This window comes from Eublepharis macularius, chromosome 4, assembly GCF_028583425.1.
Source record: "Eublepharis macularius isolate TG4126 chromosome 4, MPM_Emac_v1.0, whole genome shotgun sequence".
NCBI lineage: Eukaryota > Metazoa > Chordata > Lepidosauria > Squamata > Eublepharidae > Eublepharis > Eublepharis macularius.
The window spans coordinates 111,099,849-111,121,248 of record NC_072793.1 but is presented as its reverse complement, the minus strand read 5'-3'; the positions used below and the strand labels follow the sequence as shown (position 1 = coordinate 111,121,248).

At 41.3% G+C, this 21,400-nt stretch overlaps 1 protein-coding gene across 1 annotated transcript in view; it reads left to right on the top strand.

The window, feature by feature from the left end:
- NUP210 (nucleoporin 210) overlaps positions 1 to 21,400 on the top strand; it is a 155,813-nt gene that overhangs the window by 58,547 nt on the left and 75,866 nt on the right. The window contains exons 13-16 of the mRNA XM_054977076.1: positions 3,607 to 3,805; positions 8,281 to 8,426; positions 16,378 to 16,599; positions 20,675 to 20,848. Of these exons, the coding sequence (XP_054833051.1) occupies positions 3,607 to 3,805; positions 8,281 to 8,426; positions 16,378 to 16,599; positions 20,675 to 20,848 (741 nt within the window). The remainder of the gene's footprint in view (positions 1 to 3,606; positions 3,806 to 8,280; positions 8,427 to 16,377; positions 16,600 to 20,674; positions 20,849 to 21,400) is intronic.

Here is a 21,400-nt window from a genome sequence, read left to right as displayed (position 1 = left end):
TCACTTCTCTCTTCTAAGGTAGCCTTCCTTCTGGTAATAACATCCACCAGAAGGGTCAGTGAGTTAAAAGTGCTGAGAGTAGACCCACCTTTTCTGCAGATTTTCTCAGAAAAGATAGTGATGCATACTACCCTTCAGTTCCTACTTAAGGTATTTCTAGATTTCATGTCTCACAAAGCTTGTCCCTCCCAATGTTTTTTCTTAACCCTATCTCACAACAAGAACACATGCTTCACACCCTGGATGTCAGGAGAGCTGTTTTATTTTACACAGATAGGACAAAAACATTCAGACAGAGCCAAACATTTTTGTCATTGGGGTCCAAACAAGGGCGAGGTTGCGTCATCGCATACCATATCGTGATGGGTGGTGTCAGCCATCAGACTAGGTTATAAGGTGGCCCAAGTCCCATGTCCATTCAGTGTGGAAGCACATGCAACATGAAGGCAAGCAGTGTCAGCAGCATTCCTGCGGGGAGTACCATTGGAAGACATGGTTGTCAGAAGAGACATTTGTGACAACTCTTACTTAGAGACTGCAGTAGGACAAGCAGTGTTACAGTCACTCTTTGCATGAGAGCATCACCCCACCTCCTTGGTGAGTAGCTTGCTATTCTCGCAATATGGGGCTGCACTGAAGACCGTGGATGAAAACAGAGTTGAACTTACCTGTAACTGCTGTTCATCTAGGTCTTTGTGCAGGCACACATTCCCTCCCTCCTGCTCCGCTGTGAGCTCTCTGGATCATGACAATGGAGACTTGCAGTGGCACAGGCGAACTGAGGGGAAAAGGGGTGACCTCAACCACCACATGACCATTTTGGCAGGAAAAACGGGCTCGTAGTGGTCCGCAGGGGAGGTCGCTCTCCGAATAGCCTAAGAGCTACAGAAGTCCTGTTCCGAGCGGCTGGCCTGCACAAGCGCAGTCCCCAATATGTGCCTGCACGAAGACCTAGATGAACAGCAGTTACAGATAAGTGCAACTCTTGTTTTACATCAGAAGCTTTCCTGACATCCCATGGGTGTCGCTAAGAAAAATATCCAATAAGGTAGTTTTAGTGTATATTTTCAGAGAAGATATATCCAAGCATACATACCTTATAACCAGTTTAGTATATTCCCATCTGCATTGTCTTTTGAAGCTTCATCTAGCTTGCTCTCGCTTCATCATAACTACCTTCTAAATGTAGTTTAGAGAAAAACATAGTGATAAAATGTTAACATGTAGTGTTCTCCCGCTTTTAAAACTAGCATTAAAAGAAGAAGGAATTTACCTTACAGTCTTATATAGATGTATAGACCATACGATATGTGTTCAAAACCGACACTTTTTAGCAAACAGTTGCCTGCAGGAGACTCAGAAATTACACTTTTAATTAAAACTTTATTTTCAGATTCATGATTTTGCGCACATAGCAATAGAAGTACGCTTCATCCCATTTGAACTTGCAGCAGTAAGCATTAAATGAAATGAACATCTTCATTTTAAAGAATTTAACTGTGTCTGCTCAAGCTTTGTATCCTGTATTTGAAGCAAGCATCTGTTTGCTGACCTTGAGTACTGGGTTGTGCAAGTAGTCTATAAGTTCCATGAGGATTACAATTTTAACACCGCACCATATGGTCCAACAATTTAACCTGAAGCCACAGGCAGATGGCTTCAAAAGTTAGACATGCCAAATGAAAAGCTTTGATCAAGCAATCGTTATGAAATGTTGCTACTGCATCTGCAATGGCTTAATGATAGAAGGGAATAAAACATAAACATACAATTCAAGTATCTAATTATCTCCATGTCTGAGGCAGCATTTCCACACCTTGTATAGTGGAAATATATTCTAGATGGTCATCTTGATTCATAATCTGTGGTGAATTGCCACACACAATTCCTGTGCATACAGGCACAGTAGAAACCTTGTTCTAGTCTCTTCTACCCTAATCCTCAGGTGCTTCTATGTAGTATCGTCACATGTGAATGCATACAAGAAACTGCATTTTCCAATGGAATAAATGAATTATGCTGGATAGGGAGAATGGGAGCGTCAAAATTTAAAAGTTGCGTACATGTTCAGAACATTTAAGGACAGTGTCCTAATGTAAAGTTTTCTGCAAGTTCATCACCTTTAGATGTCTGAACATAATTGCATTTTATAGGGTTGCCTCCTAAGTCTCCCTTCTGCTGAGTGAAGAGCCTTCCTCCAACAGAGCAAGACTCCTTAGCAGAAGGGAGTTGTAGGACCCAAACCATAATTTATGTTTCTGAAATTATAATCTCCAGGACTCTTACTGGAGCACAGTATTATCACAACTTAATTTGCTTTAGTAAGTAGAGCCACTTTGGTGTAATGGTTAGAGTGTTGGACTAGGATCTGAGAGACCCAGATTTGAATCTTCACTGTGCCGTGGAAGCTCAGTGGGTGACCTTGAGCCAGTCACACACACTCAGCGCAGCCTATCCCATAGGGGTACTGTGATAATAAACTGGAGGAGAATTATGTAAGCCACCTTGAGTCCCCACTGGAAAGAAAGGTAGGGTATAAATGAAGTCAATAAATTAATAAAATTAAGCATTGTGCTACCAATGTATTTAAAGGAATTGACATGAATAGGAATTTTCTCTTTAGGTGATAAACCTTCACTTTGGATATTTTCATTGACAACTATTAAGAAGAAAAAACCTCAAACAGTTAAATTTGCTTGTGGGAAAAATAGGCATGCAGCATAGATTATAATTAATAAAGGTTTATTACATGTTCAGCCGAATACTTAACAATGGAACTTGCTACTCCTACTGTATGTATACAAAAATAAAATTTTGACAGGTAGCTTAAATTGAAGGCTCTTAACTTTCATGATGGATAACTCCCACAAATACAAAAACAAATTATTACAACCTGCTGAGCTATAACAAAGACCAAAAATCTATCAAATAGAAAAGTCCATTATTGTCCCAGGTACAATGCTAACAGCGTAATGCTTGCAGAGTTACTCCACTCTGTGCACATTAGTTTCAGTGGACTTTGATTGAAGTAATTTTGCCCAGGATAGCACTGTAAGTGGATTGCTGAGAAAAAAGAAAAATTATGGTTACACTGGTCATGTGACTTGTGCTGCAGCGCTCAAAGGAATGGTAGCTCTCTTGAAACCTTTAGAAAAAACAGAGAGGCGTTCCATTGATTTCCAAGTGTCCATAAGCATAACTGGAAAAATAGACAGCTGCTTATGTTATACTGATTGAAACGTAAAGGGAAGAGGAGGCAGATCTATTACCTATTCAATGATTAAATCATAACACAGAACTTTAATGAGATCAGAATTTTGCCCCAGCAACTGCTTGCTCTTCTACAGTCTCCTCACCACCTTAAAGCCATTCACTTCGCCTGGTTACCCAAAACATACACCAAACCTTATCTATATTAGGCTACTTCTTAGGTTTCATTTGTAGGTGAAAAACCAGAAAATGGCCTAACATTCATCTTTGTAATGCTTGAAAAGTCAGAAAACTTCCTGTGGGATTTTTACACTTTCTGGTTCAGATTTTAATTATTATCTCTTAATCATCATGTCTTTTCTGGCTACTGTGTCTTACTTCATTATTGTTTCCTAGGTATATGTGACGGAACCTAGCGGCATGGAGTTTATACTGTGCCAAGTTGAGGCACGAGTGGGTCAGATTCTGGAGCTGCCTCTACAAATTAATGGTCTAATGAATGTGGAAACTAATCAAATAGTCACCCTGAGTGACTGTTCACATTTTGATTTGGTTGTTGAGGTTGAAAACCGTGGTGTGTTCAGTCCAATTCAAGGTAACTCAAAATTCTATTCACATACTGATGTCTTAAGGATATTTTTTAAAGAACAAATGTTTATAAAGGATTATCAGGGATCAGTGTCACAGTTCACTTCTTGAATGCTTACCTGACCTGAATACAAACTGCCCAGGTGAGTTAGGCAAACTATGCAGTGCATATATACATCGCTTTCTATCTTGTCTTGTTATGGCTACTAGCCCTTTAAGGCTACATTTGAGCTATACCACTGTTTTTGAGCTGCTTTTTATATGTGTTAATCCTTTAGCATTTTTACAATCACAGTTTCACATTTCTACAGTCACACAGGCTAGATTTAATTTTTAATGAAGCTAGGAATAATAGAAGTCTTCAGTCTTTACAGAAATCCTTTGTGAGCTAGGCTTGCCCACCATATGGTAGGGAAAAATATTATTGCATTAGCACAACCATCTTCAGTGGTGCCATCCCAGACTGCCATTCTTTCCTCATTTGCCCTCCCCTCTCCACCACACTGTATCAACTTGGAATTGGAACAGATAATACTCCTTTCCTCCTCATTTTCTAGACACTTTTAAACACAGTTTAGCAAGCATCTCATAGTATTGTCGAAGGCTTTCACGGCCGGAGAACGATGGTTGTTGTGGGTTTTCCGGGCTGTATTGCCGTGGTCTTGGCATTGTAGTTCCTGACATTTCGCCAGCAGCTGTGGCTGGCATCCAGACAAGAATAAAAGAACATGAAAGACACTGCAGACTTAGACAACCTGAAAAATCAAAAGTGGCTGAACATAGCCTAACTCAAACAGGGCACAATATCTTATTCCAGGACACCAAAATACTGGACAACACTTCCAACTACTTTGTCAGACTGCACAGGGAAGCCATTGAAATTCACAAGCATAAGCAAAACTTCAACAGGAAAGAAGAAACCTTAAGAATGAACAGAGCATGGTTTCCAGTTCTGAAAAACACCAGGCTAACAAAACACTCTATACTCGACAATAGCCCTGCAGAGAAGATTAGCACATCAAGCACCAATCCATATGCAAAAGAACCTCCTCAGGATACAGTGAAGCCTCCCGCCATTAGCATTCCACACCCTGGGAAACTCTTACAGGATGACTCAGCTCAACCCCACCCCTCCTGAGTAGATACAAATGACCTGCCAACATCTTTTCCACACTGTGACACTGAGAGATCTCTGTCTTTTGGTGCTACACCTCTGAAGATGCCAGCCACAGCTGCTGGCGAAACGTCAGAAACTACAATGCCAAGACCACGGCAATACAGCCCGGAAAACCCACAACAACCATCATCTCATAGTAGTTTGGAAAGCCCTATTGGGCACTTGGGGCTTGTGTTCAAAGATGCCTGGGAAATGAGTGTTACATTGGGGATGCTGATCATGCTGCGACTGCCTGCACAAAATGCCATGCTGTTTCATATTAATGAAATATTAATGAGATCGTTCAAAGCTTTGGATTTGGATATCATCAGTTACAGGTAACATACACTTAAATCAATCTCTTAAGACTCTCAGTGCTGCCATATATGTTTTGGACTAGTGGCTGATTGCCTTGGTGAAGTTGCTGAGAGAGAGTAAGTTGAAATTGAATTTTGACAAAATGGAGCTGGTCCTGGTTGTAAGGCATTTGCTCTTGAGGGGGGTGGTATGTTCCCTGCATTAGATGAGCCCAGCTTTCTTTGAAAGATACTCAGAGCTATGTACACATAAACTACAGCTTAAAGTCTCACATTACAATGCCCCATTACTAAATTACCTTTTCTGAAATAACACCCTCTTAAACTGATATAGTATAGGGATTATTTAAGGATTGCCAATTTGCCACTCTGATCCATGCTACAATAACCTGGAAATTTGGTTGTGGGTCTGCCCTTGAACACTATTCAAAATTGAAATTGATACAGACTGTGTTGATCTGATTGTTAATCTGGGACTAGCTGTAGGGAACTTGATACTTTACAGTTGCTTTTGGATTCAATTCAAGATGCTGGTGCTTATCTTGAAAGCCCACATACTTGAAGGATCATCTCTCCCAGTATAACATCTAGCAACATGTCTCAGCACAGCAACACCTTTTGATCATCCCTTCACACATGCACATTCCGCTGAGATGAACTGCTTGGATAAGTTCTCCTTGGATTCATCATGAGCACTAATAAGTCAAAAGGGCACCATTTTTATTTACTCCGTATTTTTTATTTACTTCATTTATACCTCATTTAAACCTCACTTTCAACCTCAAAGTGACTCTCAACATCCCCTCCCCTCTGTTTTATCCTCTTAACAACCCTATCAAATAGTTAAAGGTGACAGTATGCAACTGGTCAAAGGTCACCTGTCAAGCTTCCATGGCAGAGTGGGGGATTGAACCTGGATCTTCCAGATCTTTGTGTGACATTCTAACCACTACACACCATGCCTGCTGTTATATATTGCTGGCTGTTTGGTGGATCTTATTTCAATCTGTATATTGTTTTGCTTATTAGCAGCCTGAATACTGCATCTTAGGCCAAGCTCATCAGAATTTGGAAGCTAAGTAGGGTTGGCTATGGTAAGTAATTTGGTGGGAGACCACCAAGGCAGACTATGGTTGTTATGAGGAGGAAGGTAATGGCAAATCACCTCTGTTCATCTCTTCCACAGAGGGCCCCCAGGAGTCAGTTTTTTAAATTTTCTTTTTATTAATGTTTCTGAAGGGTTACAACTTATCCTAGTAAACTGAATATTATTTCTAATTCACAACAAATCAAGGATGAATATACAAGTATTTCAACCACCTATATACAAATGCTAGAAATATATTTGAGTCTATAAGTTAACATAAGATCATATATATTGATAGTATAAGCATTTTTAACAATATTAATATGATTATATTAAATGAACCTAACTAGAATAATGGTTGTTGTGGGTTTTCCAGGCTGTATTGCCGTGGTCTTGGCATTGTAGTTCCTGACGTTTCGCCAGCAGCTGTGGCTGGCATCTTCAGAGGTGTAGCACCAAAAGACAGAGATCTCTCAGTGTCACAGTGTGGAAAAGATGTTGGCAGGTCATTTATATCTACTCAGGAGGGGTGGGGTTGAGCTGAGTCATCCTGTAAGAGTTTCCCAGGGTGTGGAATGCTAATGGCGGGAGGCTTCACTGTATCCTGAGGAGGTTCTTTTGCATATGGATTGGTGCTTGATGTGCTAATCTTCTCTGCAGGGCTACTGTCGGGTATAGAGTGTTTTGTTAGCCTGGTGTTTTTCAGAACTGGAAACCATGCTCTGTTCATTCTTAAGGTTTCTTCTTTCCTGTTGAAGTTTTGCTTATGCTTGTGAATTTCAATGGCTTCCCTGTGCAGTCTGACAAAGTAGTTGGAAGTGTTGTCCAGTATTTTGGTTTTGGTCACATTTGCTTGCCTTAGTGCTTCCTGATTATTTTAAGATCTTTCTTCTTAAGATCGTTTCTTCAATACTTCTGATGGCAAATCAGGGAAAATAAAGATTGGTTCACCATGAAAGGAGAATGAGCCTCGGGATCTGGCTGTTTCTAACATTATCTTTCTGGTTCTCGAGCCAGAAAAAAATGCCAGAATGTCTCTGGGGCCGGCTGAGTTCCGCTGTTAGTGTTAGTGTATACATATGGATGCCGTGTGAGACTCAATACACTAATTGACTGTCTTGACTTTGGCATGTCGGAAGTATGAATTAATTTCTGTTTAAGGTGGTTAAATGTTGCCCCTGATGACGTGGGAAACAGGAAACAGCGGAACTCAGCCGGCACAGTCTGTCGGGCATTGTGGGCTTCTTTGCAGCAGCTTTTGAACACAGCTCCACCTGAAAGAAAACATGTATTATCAATCTTGATTGACTTTATTCAAATACTTGGAATCTCTGGACTTACCTGTTCGATGTCTTCCTGTTGGATTTCTTGTATCATATATGTTAGTCAGCTGCACATGACTCTGGTGCACCTGTCTTTCTACTCTTACCTGACTCATGTTACTGATTGGATTGACTATTTATGAGAGTTGTACTCCATTATAGTATTTTTGATACATTTTGTGATTACTTTGTCCCTACTGGTGTGTTTTCACCTCGCTTAGTTACCTTTACTTTTGCCAGTGGGTTCCTCTTTTGTTTTTGCATTTTAAAAGAAATGGCATTAGATAAAGAGGCAAGGAGATCAAGGGAGGTCAGAGCTCACTTCTCAGGCGTCTTCCTTCCCTGACGTCGATGCCACCCCCACCCCCACCCCCACCCCCGCATGAGTCAGTTGTGACTCAGTGGCTTATTCCCTTCTTCTGTTCTCCTTGCTATGTATTTATTGTGATTATTGTTTTTGTTCTTGTTACATACCTTGGGTTCCAGGGGCTGGAAGCAATGTGGGTTTACAAGTGTTTCAATAAATAAAGATTACTTTCAAGAAAATCCCTATTTAAAACCTAAAGCGAAATATTGTTCACTTTTTTTTTTAATTTGCAGGGAAACTAAACCCAACTCTGGACTATTGCAGTGGAGTCAGAGTAAAAGCGGAATCACAAGGATACACGCCCCTTGTAGTTAGCTATACACATGGCCATATTCACCTCAGTGCCAGTATTATAATAGCTGCCCATCTACCACTCAAAGTAAGTCTATACATTTTCCTTTTTAGTTGATCTTCCTTGTTCTTAACTGTAATTTGATGCAATTGACTTGAAATATGTTAGATATAGGTCCTCTTATTCTAGAAAAAAACCCTTTCATTCCAAATTAAATTAGCTTCTTTATGGTAGCATTTTCTACCTCCAGCACTACCTCCATCCACCTGTAGACATGCAATGGAAAACATGATTGTATTTAATTTTACATTTTGTATTAAACAAATTAGCTAGATTAACATAAGATTAAATTTGCAACCTGTAGTTTTGAGGTCCTGTACACTACTAGAATTAGATGGGCATTCAGAAAAAAAGATGATGTGCAAAGTCCTCCGCATAATCCTTGCATGTAGAAAGCTCATTCCCCAGTGTGCTCAATGAGGGAAAGGCCAAACTGTACTCTTCATATGCCTTCCATATGTTTTGATGTGTGACACTATTCTAATATGCCAGTCCATTCATTCCTGTATTTCCATGATACAGTATGAACAGTCTTTGCTTTCCTTCCCAGTTCCACAAAGAAGGTAGAGTTATTGCTGCCACTATTTTTAACTGACCAGGTCGCCACTCCTTTCAAATGCTAAATTCTCCTAGGATCAAGTTAAACAAGACATCAGTCCCAAGTTCATTCCAGTGGCCAGTGATGCAGTTTTTCCTCGGAACGTAGTTTTCAAAGACAAAGCTGCACAGGCTCACTGGAGGATATGAGGAATTCCCTTGCAGCCCTCTTCCACCTCTACTGGCTGCTTGACTGGTTCCCTCCCTTCCCCGCACTCCAGCTGCCAAAGCCAAAGAATAAAATGCTTCAATGCTTGTACTTGGGGAACCCCTCTACCATCACTTTTCCAATGATCAAGAGATTTGTGGAGCTGATATCTACGTTGTGTGAGAAACCAGTCACTATACTGGGAACGTCAAAAAAAGCAGAAGGGCTCTACAAGACCAAGGAGGACAACTGCGTCTTCTTATTCACACACACTCCTCCTTCATCCTTGATAATGAAGGAGATACAGTCCAGGTATCACCAAGTGCACACACTGCCCCAGCAGACAAAGAGGATAGGAGGTTGGATGCAGTTGGTAGAAAGATCTAAACCGCATCAGCGCTCAATATCAAAATTGCCAATTACATGGCAATAATGGGGACCTACAAATATTCCTGTGCGATAAGATGGCTGAGTATAATGACTGCCTCCCTGAGGATAAGAAACCCCTTGGTCAAGGTCATCCAGGAGGATGCACTCTGGCTCTCATACCAACAATTGATGCTGGATGAAATGAAGCAGTCTCATCCACAAGAGTGTTTGCATCCTCCGTTGTACTCAGGAGACATGCCTAGTTGTGATCCATTGCGCTTCCTACAGAAACAAGGAAGAGGGTAGAAGAGATGCCTTTCAAAGGCTAGTCACTGTTTTCCCTGAAGACAGACATATCTATTGCAGAGAAGAAAGGACAGGCAAGCTTCTAGATCTTACAGGATCTTACCACCTTCACAGTCATCAGGACCAAGAGTGTAGGGAAAGCAGCAGTAGTACAAGGGGCAGCAATTTCTCTACCAACCTTCTTACCACCAGTATCCTATTCATTACCCGTATCGGGCACCTCTGTCCCAGGGCTAAAAGAGGAAGCCTCCTCACAGATCTAGTATTCTCTTGTTTGTTCATGCAGCTATTAACACCTACACTTGGTCATGCAGCTATTAACCCTGGAGTAACGGTTTGCAGATGATGGATGCATACTTTTGTATATCCAGCCAACAATCACATAGAAAGTTCATGAGATTTTTATTTGAGGGCCATGTTTATCAATATCAGGTGTTACCTGTTGTGCTGGCCATGGCACCAGGGGTATTCACAAAGTGTATGGCGGTAGTGGTTTCCCATTTGAAGACCATGGGATGCTCATGTTATCCCTACCTGGTTTACTGGTTGCTAGTAGCCCAGTCTAGAGAACTGCTGCAGGGTCACACATCTCCCTAATCATGGAAATATTCTAACAATTGGGCCTGGTTGTTAATTTAAAGAAATCAAAACTAGTTCCCTTGAAAAGGGTTCAATTTACAAGGGCCATACTAGATTCTGTCCAGAATAGGACATTCCTCCCTTCAGAAAGATCGTGCAAGATAAAGGCTGTGGTGTCCTCTCTATCTAGGATAAGATTCCAGTCAGCTCTGAAAATTCAAACCCTGTTGAGTCTTATGGCCACCACCGCAGCAGTTACACCCCTAGTGAGGCTGAACAAGACACAGTTATACTAGGGTTCTTGTCAGTCCATATTCACAGGCCAGAAAATACTCCATTCCCAAAAAGATCATCAGATACCTAGTTTGGTGATTAAATGATGATCACTTACTGAAAGGACTTCCCTTGAGGTCCTCGAGGGTTGACATAATGCTTAACACTGATACCTTCCTAGAGAGATAGGAGGCACACTGTCAGCAAACCTCAATACTTGGAACCTGGTTGTAAACAGAGAGAGAGACGCATATCAATATATTTGAATTACACACCATATGTTATGCTTTTGCCTCCCTTTCAGATTTGGTAAGCAACAAATGGTCCAAAGGCTCACCAACAATTGCACAGCTATGTTTTACCTGAACAAACAGGGGGGTATTGCATCATGAACACTGTGCAGGGACTGGGCCATACAATATAGTCTCTTTCTAGGCAGTCCACATTGCCTGGGCATCCAACCTTACAGCAGACAGACTGAGGAAAATTGATTCACAAACCACTAGCGGTCTCTAAGAGACAAATACATTTTACCGGTGTTCAGACAATGGGAGTCACCAGAGGTGGATCTCTTTGCCATGATTGCAAATTCCAAGGTTTCAGACTTTTGCTCTTGGGGAGGTGCAGGCCAGAGGTCCATATGGGACACTTTCCAGATCAGATGGTTGGGAGCCTTGTTTTATACCTTTCTGCCCATTCTCGATTCCTCAAGTGATCAGCAGACTGCAAACAGAGGGAACCACATGTATAGTGGTGTTCTGTTGTTAGCCAAGAGTCATTGTATCCACTTGCCAGTGGCTCCAGACCTCTTGTGCTGTGGCCTAACGCATCACAACATACCCACTTGAGGGTTACAGTGTGGTTAATCTCTTAAGATTAAAGTTGTCTCAAAGAGTAGCAGAGGTGATCTTAAATGCAAGGAAACCAAATCTCAGACTGCCATATGCTAGAAAGTGGGCTAGGTTTAAGACAGGGGCTCGCTCTAGGGGGTTAATCATTCATTCTTGCCCCTTAGCTTTGATATTAGAATACCAACTAAGTCTCAAAGTGTACCTAGTTGCCATCTCAGTCTTTCACTCCCAGGTCAATAATAAAACACTGTTTTCACATTACATGACCAAACTATTCATGAAGGGTTTGCACAGTATGTTCCAACCAGCATCTCCCATAATGCTGCACTGGTGACTGTTGATGGTATTTTCCAAACTGATGGCAAAGGCATTCAAACCCCTGGCTATCTACCCTCTAAAACTTCTTTCTGTGAAGATGTCATTTTTAGTAACCATTACCTCTACTCAGAGGGTCAATGAGTTAGCTGCTCTTAGGTCAGACCCATTGTTCATCAAGGTACATCCTGAAGCAGCTTCTAGCTCTCTCAGCCCCACCCACTTCACAGGGTGTTTTGTTGTGGAGATAACAACATACTTTGTAAACAGCTCTGATTGGGTGTTAAGTCATCCTGAAGGGTGGTATATAAATCGAATGTTGTTGTTGTTGTTCTTCAAGGTACATCCTGAGAAGATATTTCTTAGACCTAGTCTACAGTTCCTACCCAAATTGGTTTCAAAATTCCATACTTCTCAAGAAGTGTTTTTCTCTTCTCCCATCTCTGATACAGAAAGGGCCTTCGCATGTTGAACATACACAGGGCCATTTTGTTTTATATTGACTGCACAATCTTCTTCAGGTCAGAAGTACAATTATTTATTTGTTTTGTGGGAGCTCGAAAAGGATTGAAGGCTTCGTCCCAGACAATTTCTGTAGGGTGGTACAGACTATCAAGTTGTGTTACAGTCTAGCCAACTTACCTTGCCCTTGGAAAGTATACGCACACTCCACCAGATCTCAAACTTCCTTGGCCAACTTCATTAGAGGGGTACCTACAGGACGTCTGCGAAGTTGTGATGTGGTCCTCAGTGGATACATTCATAAAGCTTTATGTCCTGAATGTCAGCACCAAGAAGGATGCAGCCATAGGACAAGCTGTTCTTCAGTTCTTGTTCCCTTGAAGAGCACCACCCACCTCCTATGGCAAATAGCTTGTGTGATGGACTACACATCTTAGCCTAGAAAGTCTGTACACACAGCTGCAGGATGATTAAGAGTTAATCCCTTACAGAATCAGAGAGCTTTGAGTGGCAGGCTATTCCAAGGGATCTGATTGGGTAGCAGGAGTGTTAAGGGATTTTTTTCTGAGAACACAGAAGGTAGATGTGCTTTAGTGGCAAATTTCTTCTCCTTCCCTGCCAAGTAATTAGGCTGTAGATCAACATAATCTAAAAACAAGCGAGAAAGTTCTGGCAACTGTAAACATTTTTCTTGTTTTCATTCCATAACTAAGATTTCAGCATTAGAAGCGATTACTTCCCAGAAGTATTTCAAACTCCTAACAAAAGTATATCTCTGGCTTTTGAAATGTTTGTATGACTGACCTGTCACTTAAGCTTGTCTGGCGCCATGTATTCTGAGAAAATGTAATTCTGAAGAGATGTTCATATTAACTTTTTTATCTTTTATACTTTTAATACTAAGGTATATAAGATTCTCTGATGTAACTGTTCTTTATGCATATGAGCTAGAGGGAGCATATGCATCTGAGCTTTATTTGGAAATAATAAAACTCATATTTCTGTATATCACTGTGATTGGTGTCTTGCATTGTATTTGGGTAAGTGGTAGAAGGGAAATTTATAATCGGCAGCAGGGTACTATTAAAAAAAAACTCCCTTTCAATGAGCTGAAAAAAGAAGGGTCTTTTTTCAGTCCTAGCAGAGAGTGGAATTGAGTGTGAAGAGTTGAGAGATGGAAGTCCTAAGGGAGAGCAGTTTTAACACCAGCAGGAGAATTGGGGAAAGTTGGCAAGGAGATTTGGGAAGTAAGTACAGACTCCCAAAGAAAAGGAAATAGATCTTCTAAGGACAGCAGATTTTCCTTACCCAGTCAAACAGGGAGGTAGTTCTGGAGAGTGAAGAGATCCCCGGTTTGGTGTGGTTGGAACTGAAGTCTGTGCATGTTCTGATTATACCCCTGATTTCACCTGACCGTTCCCTTTTAAAATAAATAAACTAGTTAGTGATTTTTGAATTTTAAAAACCTCTTGTGCCATTTCTTTGATTTAAAGACTAGAGAATGTCATAGCTTCTTAATTTACCACATGGAACTACACAGAAGACTAAAAATGAAAACAGGGTTTCATATACCTATAACTGTTGTTCATTGGGGTCCTCTGTGTGGACACACATACCCTCCCTCATACCCCTCAGTGCTCTTAACACTTACCTGAACGGCATGATGGCTCAGGAGTAGATATTGGTACGGACCAGGAAAAAACCACGGACTGTTGGTCTGTGGTCTGTCATGTTTCATGGACCACAGACCATGAACTTTTCACAGACCCGCCTCTATTCATGGACCACTTCGTCGGTCCCTGTTCCATCATTTCAGGGAGCCCTAGGACCACCCCCTTCACATGCAGAGATACTACCCTCTACGTTTGGCCAAGATTGCATTTCAGAGGTCCCAGTTACAGACCCCGAAAGCAGCTGCCCCCAGGAAACTTCCAGTAGATAGGAGCCACAAATGCCAATTGACTTGCATTGGCTTGTAGCAATTGGCAGAGCCCTAGGCTAGCCCAACACAACCACAATCAAATAAGAATTGGAAAAAAATGAAACAGAAGAGTGAGCCCTCAAGGAGTCCAATAAGCTTGCATCCAGAGCCTAACTGCAGCTCTGAGACTGGGTTGGGGCAGAGCCCCAGGTTAGCCCACCACCCCACAAGCAAATAAGAATTGAAATTTAAAAAAATATTAAACAGAAAAGTGAGCCTTCAGCCAAGGAAACCCAATAAGCTTGCTCCCAGAGCCTTGCTGCAGCACAAGCTCCAAGCCTCCCTCTCTCGCAATCCAAAAACCTCCCACAACAAGCAGTTTCTCCCTCAGTAATCAGTTGGAAAGTGGAACCATGGCTCAGCGCTGGATGTTATTATATACTGCTTGTTCTCATAGAGAATAATGAGAACTCTCTGGTTGGCAGCCAGAGCTGCCTATCAAGGTTTTCAGGGCTAAGATTGGTATGTTTCAAAGGTCTGCAGGCGACTCCCCTATGTTGCCTAGGGAATTGATTATTCAGTGCCGGGATGTCTGGTTTCACAGACAGATGGACCAGCCCAAAAGTCGTTGCGTCCATGGAAAACACACATTGCATGACCCACCTGTTTGTGAATGCCAAACCGGGCCAGTCTGTGTCAAATTTTGGTCTGTTTTTCAGGCCGTGCCCATGTCTACTCAGGAGAGACTGAGGTAAGGGCATCTCGTCCCCCAGAGCAGGAAACAGCCATGCATGCGCTCTGAGGGAGGAAGATGCCCCTCACAGATTTAAAGCTGTGAAACATCCAATCTGCAGGCCTGAACGCGTGCAGTCCCCATGTGTCCCTGCACCGAAGACCTCACTGAACAACAGTTACAGCAAAGCACAAACCCCTGTTTTCCCAGGTAAATTGCATCACTGGAATGAACAACCCTGTGAAGTAGAGAATGATTAGCTAAGTGGAGCCAGCAAGGTTACATGGAGAATGGGGATTTGAACCTGTATCTTAGTCCACCAGTTTAACGCTACACCATTTTGACTCATAAAAGAAAGAGTTAAAGTTGAATTAAAATTAAGTAAAAACTAGCATTGCATGTTATAACTGAAGCTTTGGCATCTGAAGAGCTTGTTGGTCTTATTCCCCAATTATTTTATAAATCTTAACTTAGGTACGTGCCACCATGCATACAGAGAAAGCTATGCCCAAATCATTGCCAGATTTCCCTCAATGATCCAGATACCTTCTTAAGAAACAACAGAATTATCATATGCTGAAAACAGCTGAAGATAAGCCTGACATGTCAGTGCTAAATACATTTACCTGGTATACATCTCATTCAATTTAGTGGAACGTATTCCAAGTCTGCTTGCTTAAGATCTCAGCATAAATGTGAATTTAAACTATGAGTTTTTCTGACATGGGACAAAACAGAGTTGAAGGAGTGGTGGCTCCAGACATAAACACATATTGGCCTTTTTCCCATGAGCAGATTACTTCAATATATCACAAAATGGAAATGGGACGTGGGAAAATTTATCAGAAGCATGAATTAGAAGAATCAGATTTCAGAATTCTTGAAACAGATTAATCAAACGTACACTAAAAATATGGAATCAGTTGTCTTACTGATTTACACAAAAAAAATTCTTCCTGGCAACACAGGTAGTTAACTGTAAGTTTTGTTCCAATATTCCCTTGAAGGTTCCTATCTCAGTCAGTTTGCATTCAGTACCACATGTGGGAAAACAAACTTATGAGCCATAAGTGATAGAAATCTTCATGCTGGGCCAAGTACAACAGTAGTGATGATTGCTACTTAAAGGTGATGTTTAGAACCACAGAATCTTACTTTAATGTGAATTTAAAGATGGATTAATATGTATTTGGCTTACAGTTCTAAAAATTAGACAGGGACACATCATAAGTGCTAAGGTGAGAGAATGTTTTTTGTTTGATAGTATATTATGATGCAAGTGATTTCAGTATTGTGCTTGGGGATGGATACCGTGCTCTTTCAGCAGAAAGTATTCACAAATCTTCTGGTGTTCAGCAGCCACCTCTGACCACAGAAAAGTTTATTCCTAGATACTAATACGAATCTGTATCTTTTTCTTCTAGACTATCGACCCTGCTTCAGTTGCATTGGTAACTTTGGGTTCCTCTAAAGATATAATATTTGAAGGAGGACCCAGACCATGGGTTCAAGAACCATCCAAATTCTTCAGGAATATCAGTGCTGAAGATCCAAACAACATTGGCTTATTCTTACTAGGGCCACCCACAACTAGGAATCCCTTCCAGCATTGGGTTAGGGCATCTTGCAAAGCTCTGGGAGAACAAGTGAGTGCAATGGATAAATGTAATAAATCATCTTGGATTGTAACTAGGAGAGACTTAAGGAGCCTAGGCTCCCAGGTATTAAGTAGCATACAGTAGGAAGTTTCAATAAGTAAATTAATTGCTGCGCTTTCCACATTCAGTTGAATGTTGAATCTGATACAGCTCCTGAGATACAAGCATCCTTAAACTGTTAACACGCCAATTCCCATTTTACAACATTCTTGTGTCAGGGAAGGTGTTAAAAGCTTTAACTTCTCAGTTGATGACCTGAATTCAAGAACATTGCTTGTAATCAGAGATTATTGAAGTTGGAATGTTTGACCATATTTGCTTGTGTATTGTTATTTAAGGAAGGGAAGGGAAGGGTGCATGGTGTAGCCCAATCTCGTCAGATCTCAGAAGCTAAGCAGGGTTGGTACTTGGATGGGAGACCACCAAGGAAGACTCTGCAGAGGAAAGCAATGGCAAACCACCTCTGTTTCTCATTTGCCTTGAAAGTCCCTTGCTTGGGGTTCCATAAGTATGTTTTGATTTGATGGCACTTTACACACACACATTGTTACTTAAATAATTCACCCCACTTTTCTCCTGCACTGTGTGGACTCAAACTGGCTTACATAATAAAATACATAACACAAATTCACAATTTAACCAAATATATACAACTTAATAGGTCCTTAGTACAGCCTTGAAGATAAGTCAGGATTAACCTGGGATGGTGCTGGTTCTGCCAACATGGCTCACAAAGAACCATCAGCTAAGATCCAAAAGTCCTTTGACTTGCTGTTTAATTGGCACGCTTGGCAAGCTCAAAGTTAAAATCCCTGGAAAATGGGAGGGGCAGGGCTCAAGTGTTCCCATTTCCTCCCTGTATTAGTTCATTGAATATGCAGAACTTTGAGAGCTAAGGTTTTTATACAACTTTTAAAACAATAGTCATTTGCACATCCATTTATATGAAGGTACTCTAGTGTCTAAGATCAGAGATAGATGGGCATAGAGATAGATGGGCATATTCATTTAAAAAAGTTTGTTGAAATATGTTCTCCCTACTTTCAGTTTATAATTCCCCAAGTGATATATAACTTCTCTTAAAACTACTAACAAACAAGCAGCAATAAACCACATCACAACAGTTTAAAAGTTCTAGTTATCTTCATCTAGGTCATTATTGACTTCAGAGATCTGTTCAGAATGTCCATAGACAGGCATGGACTTTCAGTAATGAAAAAACAGAACTGGTGTCAGTGGAATATATAGGGATGCTTACTCCATATCCCTACATGTACTTTTTTCATATAGTTGCTAAATAGCAGAATCTTGTGCTGTAAATGCCACCTCTGACCATTATCTTTTGGAAATCTCAGTCAGAAACGAAACTGCCAGAGGAAGAGCTGCATTCCCCAACCCACCCCCACGCAACTTCCTTTCCAGACAGTTAGTCTAGAAAAATTGGGTTGATGGAGTGAAAAGCCATTGAGGAGTAGGGGTGTATGATCCAGCATTCATATACTGGTTATGTAGCTGGATTCAGGCTGATCCGGCATAATCTAGCTATCCTGGTTCAGATGAGATAATCCTGGATCAGATCCAGGATGCTAAATACTGATGGGACAGATTAAACTGAATTCATTTGGTTTAATCTGGCACATTTTGCAAGATGGCTTCTCCAAGATGTTTATTCTTTCCAGACTTGAGGGGCAGGCAAGACCGTCTCCCTCAGCCCATGCTTTAAGGGCTCCCCATACTCCCAGCTGGCTCCTCTTACAGCCTTACTGCCTTCTGCCCCCCATTCACCTCATACCACTTTCCTGCCACAGAGCTTGCCTCAGCACTTCTAGCCACTCTGCTCTCTTGCTGCTGCTCTGCCTCTGCTGCCTGCTTTGCTCCTCAAGGGCCACGGATTCCCATCCCGCCTCCATCCATGAGCTTCAAAAGAGCCCTTCAGGCCACTGCCAGCTGCCTTTTAAACTCTACAGTTTATCTGGCAAGCCCCACCCTCCTTGCTTCTCTGATTTGTCAGTGAGGTTCTTTGGCTTGACATTGATTCCTGTGCTGTAGTTTGGTTCTCTTGGGCTTTGTTGGTTCACCTTGCATTAGGACTTGAATTGGGAAGTGTCTTTTGACCAGTGACTTTTGCTTAAGTTTTTTTGCCTGGAAAGTCGTGGAAATGCTTTCCCCCATAAGAAACAAGGGAGAGTGGATGGGGGCACCTTGTACAAGGGACCATTAAATTGGACCCCTGGGTCTAATCTTCCTGAAACTTGAGGGAGGATATGTGTATATGGGTGTTATGGACAGGTAGGCTTCCTGCAATTTTGGTGGATTTTGCTTGAAAAATGCCCTCCCAAGTACTTTTCCCCATAGGAAGTAATGGCCAGATAAATTTGGGATTCTCTCATTTTACTGATTAGCCAGATAGCAGGGATATCCAATATTTATGATATTTCTAATACCTGGATCCGGATTGAATTTAAAGTTTTTGTTGCACACCCATATTGAGAAGTGCAGGAGAACCATAGGAATGCAGTCTTGCAATTAGGACTGTACAATCAGGCTTCAGGAACCAGTTTTTAAAGTTGGATTTATGCCAATTTGGCATAATCTGGCTTTGCCAGTTCCCCAGGTTAACCTCCGGATTAGATCCAGGAGCCAAACTCTGCTGGGCTGGATTATCCAGCTGTAGCAGGCAGCTTTCACAGTAGTGAGAGAGCAAGCATGGGGCCACCAAGCTCTATACCACTGCTGCAGGAGAACAGCACAAGACTGGCAGGGCAGGAGAGGAGAGGAGGGAGCAAGCAGAGTAGATTCTCGTCCCCAGGGCTTTTTTTCATGGGGAATGCGGTGGAACGGAGTTTCGGCACCTCTTGAAAATACTCGGCAATAGTGCTTGAAAATAATATTATTTCAAAGAATCCCATGTGTTTCTTCCTCATTTCCCTCTTGAGAGTTCCGCCACCTCTTTTCTCAGAAAAAAAAACCCTGCTCATCCCACTCCCCCCCACCTGAGCTCCAAAAGAGCCCTCCAAGCTGCCTACTGCTGCTGTCAGCTGCCTTTTAAACTCTGCAGCTCAGCAAGCCTCACTCCCCACCCCCCTTGCTTCAGAGATTGTTAATGGGATTTTCCAGTTTGACATTGGGATTTGCTGGCACAACATTGGGATTCTCTAAGCTTGCAAGGGAGTAATGTCAAATCAGAGCCAAGCTACAAGTGATGCCTGACACAGGTTGGACACTTGTCAGCTTCCCTCAAGTTTTGATGGGAAATGTAGGCGTCCTGGTTTTACAGCTTGGCTCTCCATTACAGCTGCCAAGACCAGGATGCCTACATTTCCCATCAAAACTTGAGGGAAGCTGACAAGTGTCCAACCTGTGTCAGGCGTCACTTGTAGCTTGGCTCTCAGAGTATCCCAGGCAAGCAACAATCCCTAGTATCCCATCTAGCATGGTCTATGAAGTAATAATTCTAGAGAATCATGCATTGATCTGAATGTCCACTGAATCACCACTGAAGTTAATAGAGATGATATAATAGCAATTTGAAAAAATATGTATTATTTATTTAAGATAGCTATCTCCACAGTGTACACAAAGCTTACAATAATTAATAATATGCAGAGGTATTTTATAAGAATGTCACTTAAAATTTTTCTGATAGAAAATGAAAAGGTTTTAAGCATTAAACATAGATTAACGACTCCCAAAGCAGTCCTGTGTGCATCTGCATACCAGTGCCTTACTGGTTCATTGTTCTTGAAAAAGGGAAAATACCTGCCATCTGTTTTCAAAAACCTGAAGGCTTAATTTTTATTTTGCAATGGAAAGTTGGATAAAATAGTAATAAAGTATGAGAATCTGTGCTTTGATAATGGACTGGAACTGCTTCTGAAAATAAATGTCAAAATGATACATCTTTATCTGTCAGCAGTGTGCAGGTTATTACTGGAGCATAAAGTCATGTTGGCTTAATGTTTCTTCTTTAAAAACTACATCATAAAAAAAAGATTGTATTAGACTATGTGTGTGCGATAAACACTCCTAAATACAGTACTCATTATCTTGTATTTTAATACAGGTAATATCATTAACAATAGGAAACAAGCCCACTATTACTAATCCTTTTCCAGCTGTTGAACCTGCTGTTATGAAGTTGATTTGTGCCACTCCCTCCAGACTCAGTTTGGCACCTGTATATGCAAATCCTCAGCTAGGTCTCTCCTGTCCTTTGCTTCATCAAAACAAACAAGGGGTAAGTGTCAAGGATGACAGAACACCCTCCTCGGACTGTGGCATGGGATCCTTTTTGTATTACAGCAGCTGTGAGGTCTTTTTGATTAAAATGTTCATTTGAAATACGCTTTGTTCAAAGATAGAGACTTCAACTGAGCCAGTCTGGGGAGAAAACTTGTGCCAGACTAACACACAAAAGTAGTTTTATTTATTTGTTGTTATTTATTATTAGCTATTTGTTGATTTCATTTTGCTCTACCTTGAATCAAGGTAGATTTTTTAAAAAATGCAACAAAACCTGCATAACATGTACCATATAACAGTACAACTTTATGCATTCTGTGAAGTAATAAAAATAAGGTAGTCCCATCAGGTGGGCCATTCTACCAGGTGGGTACCACAACAGAAGTGCTCGGGTACAGACAGCTGCTGATTTTACCCATTTGTAGAGTAGCACTTTCAAAAGACTGGGCTCAGATGAATGAAACTGTCACTGCACACATATTTGGAGAGCAAAATCAGGCTTTAATAGCACCTTAAAGACCAACTAGATTTCCAAGGTATGAGCTTT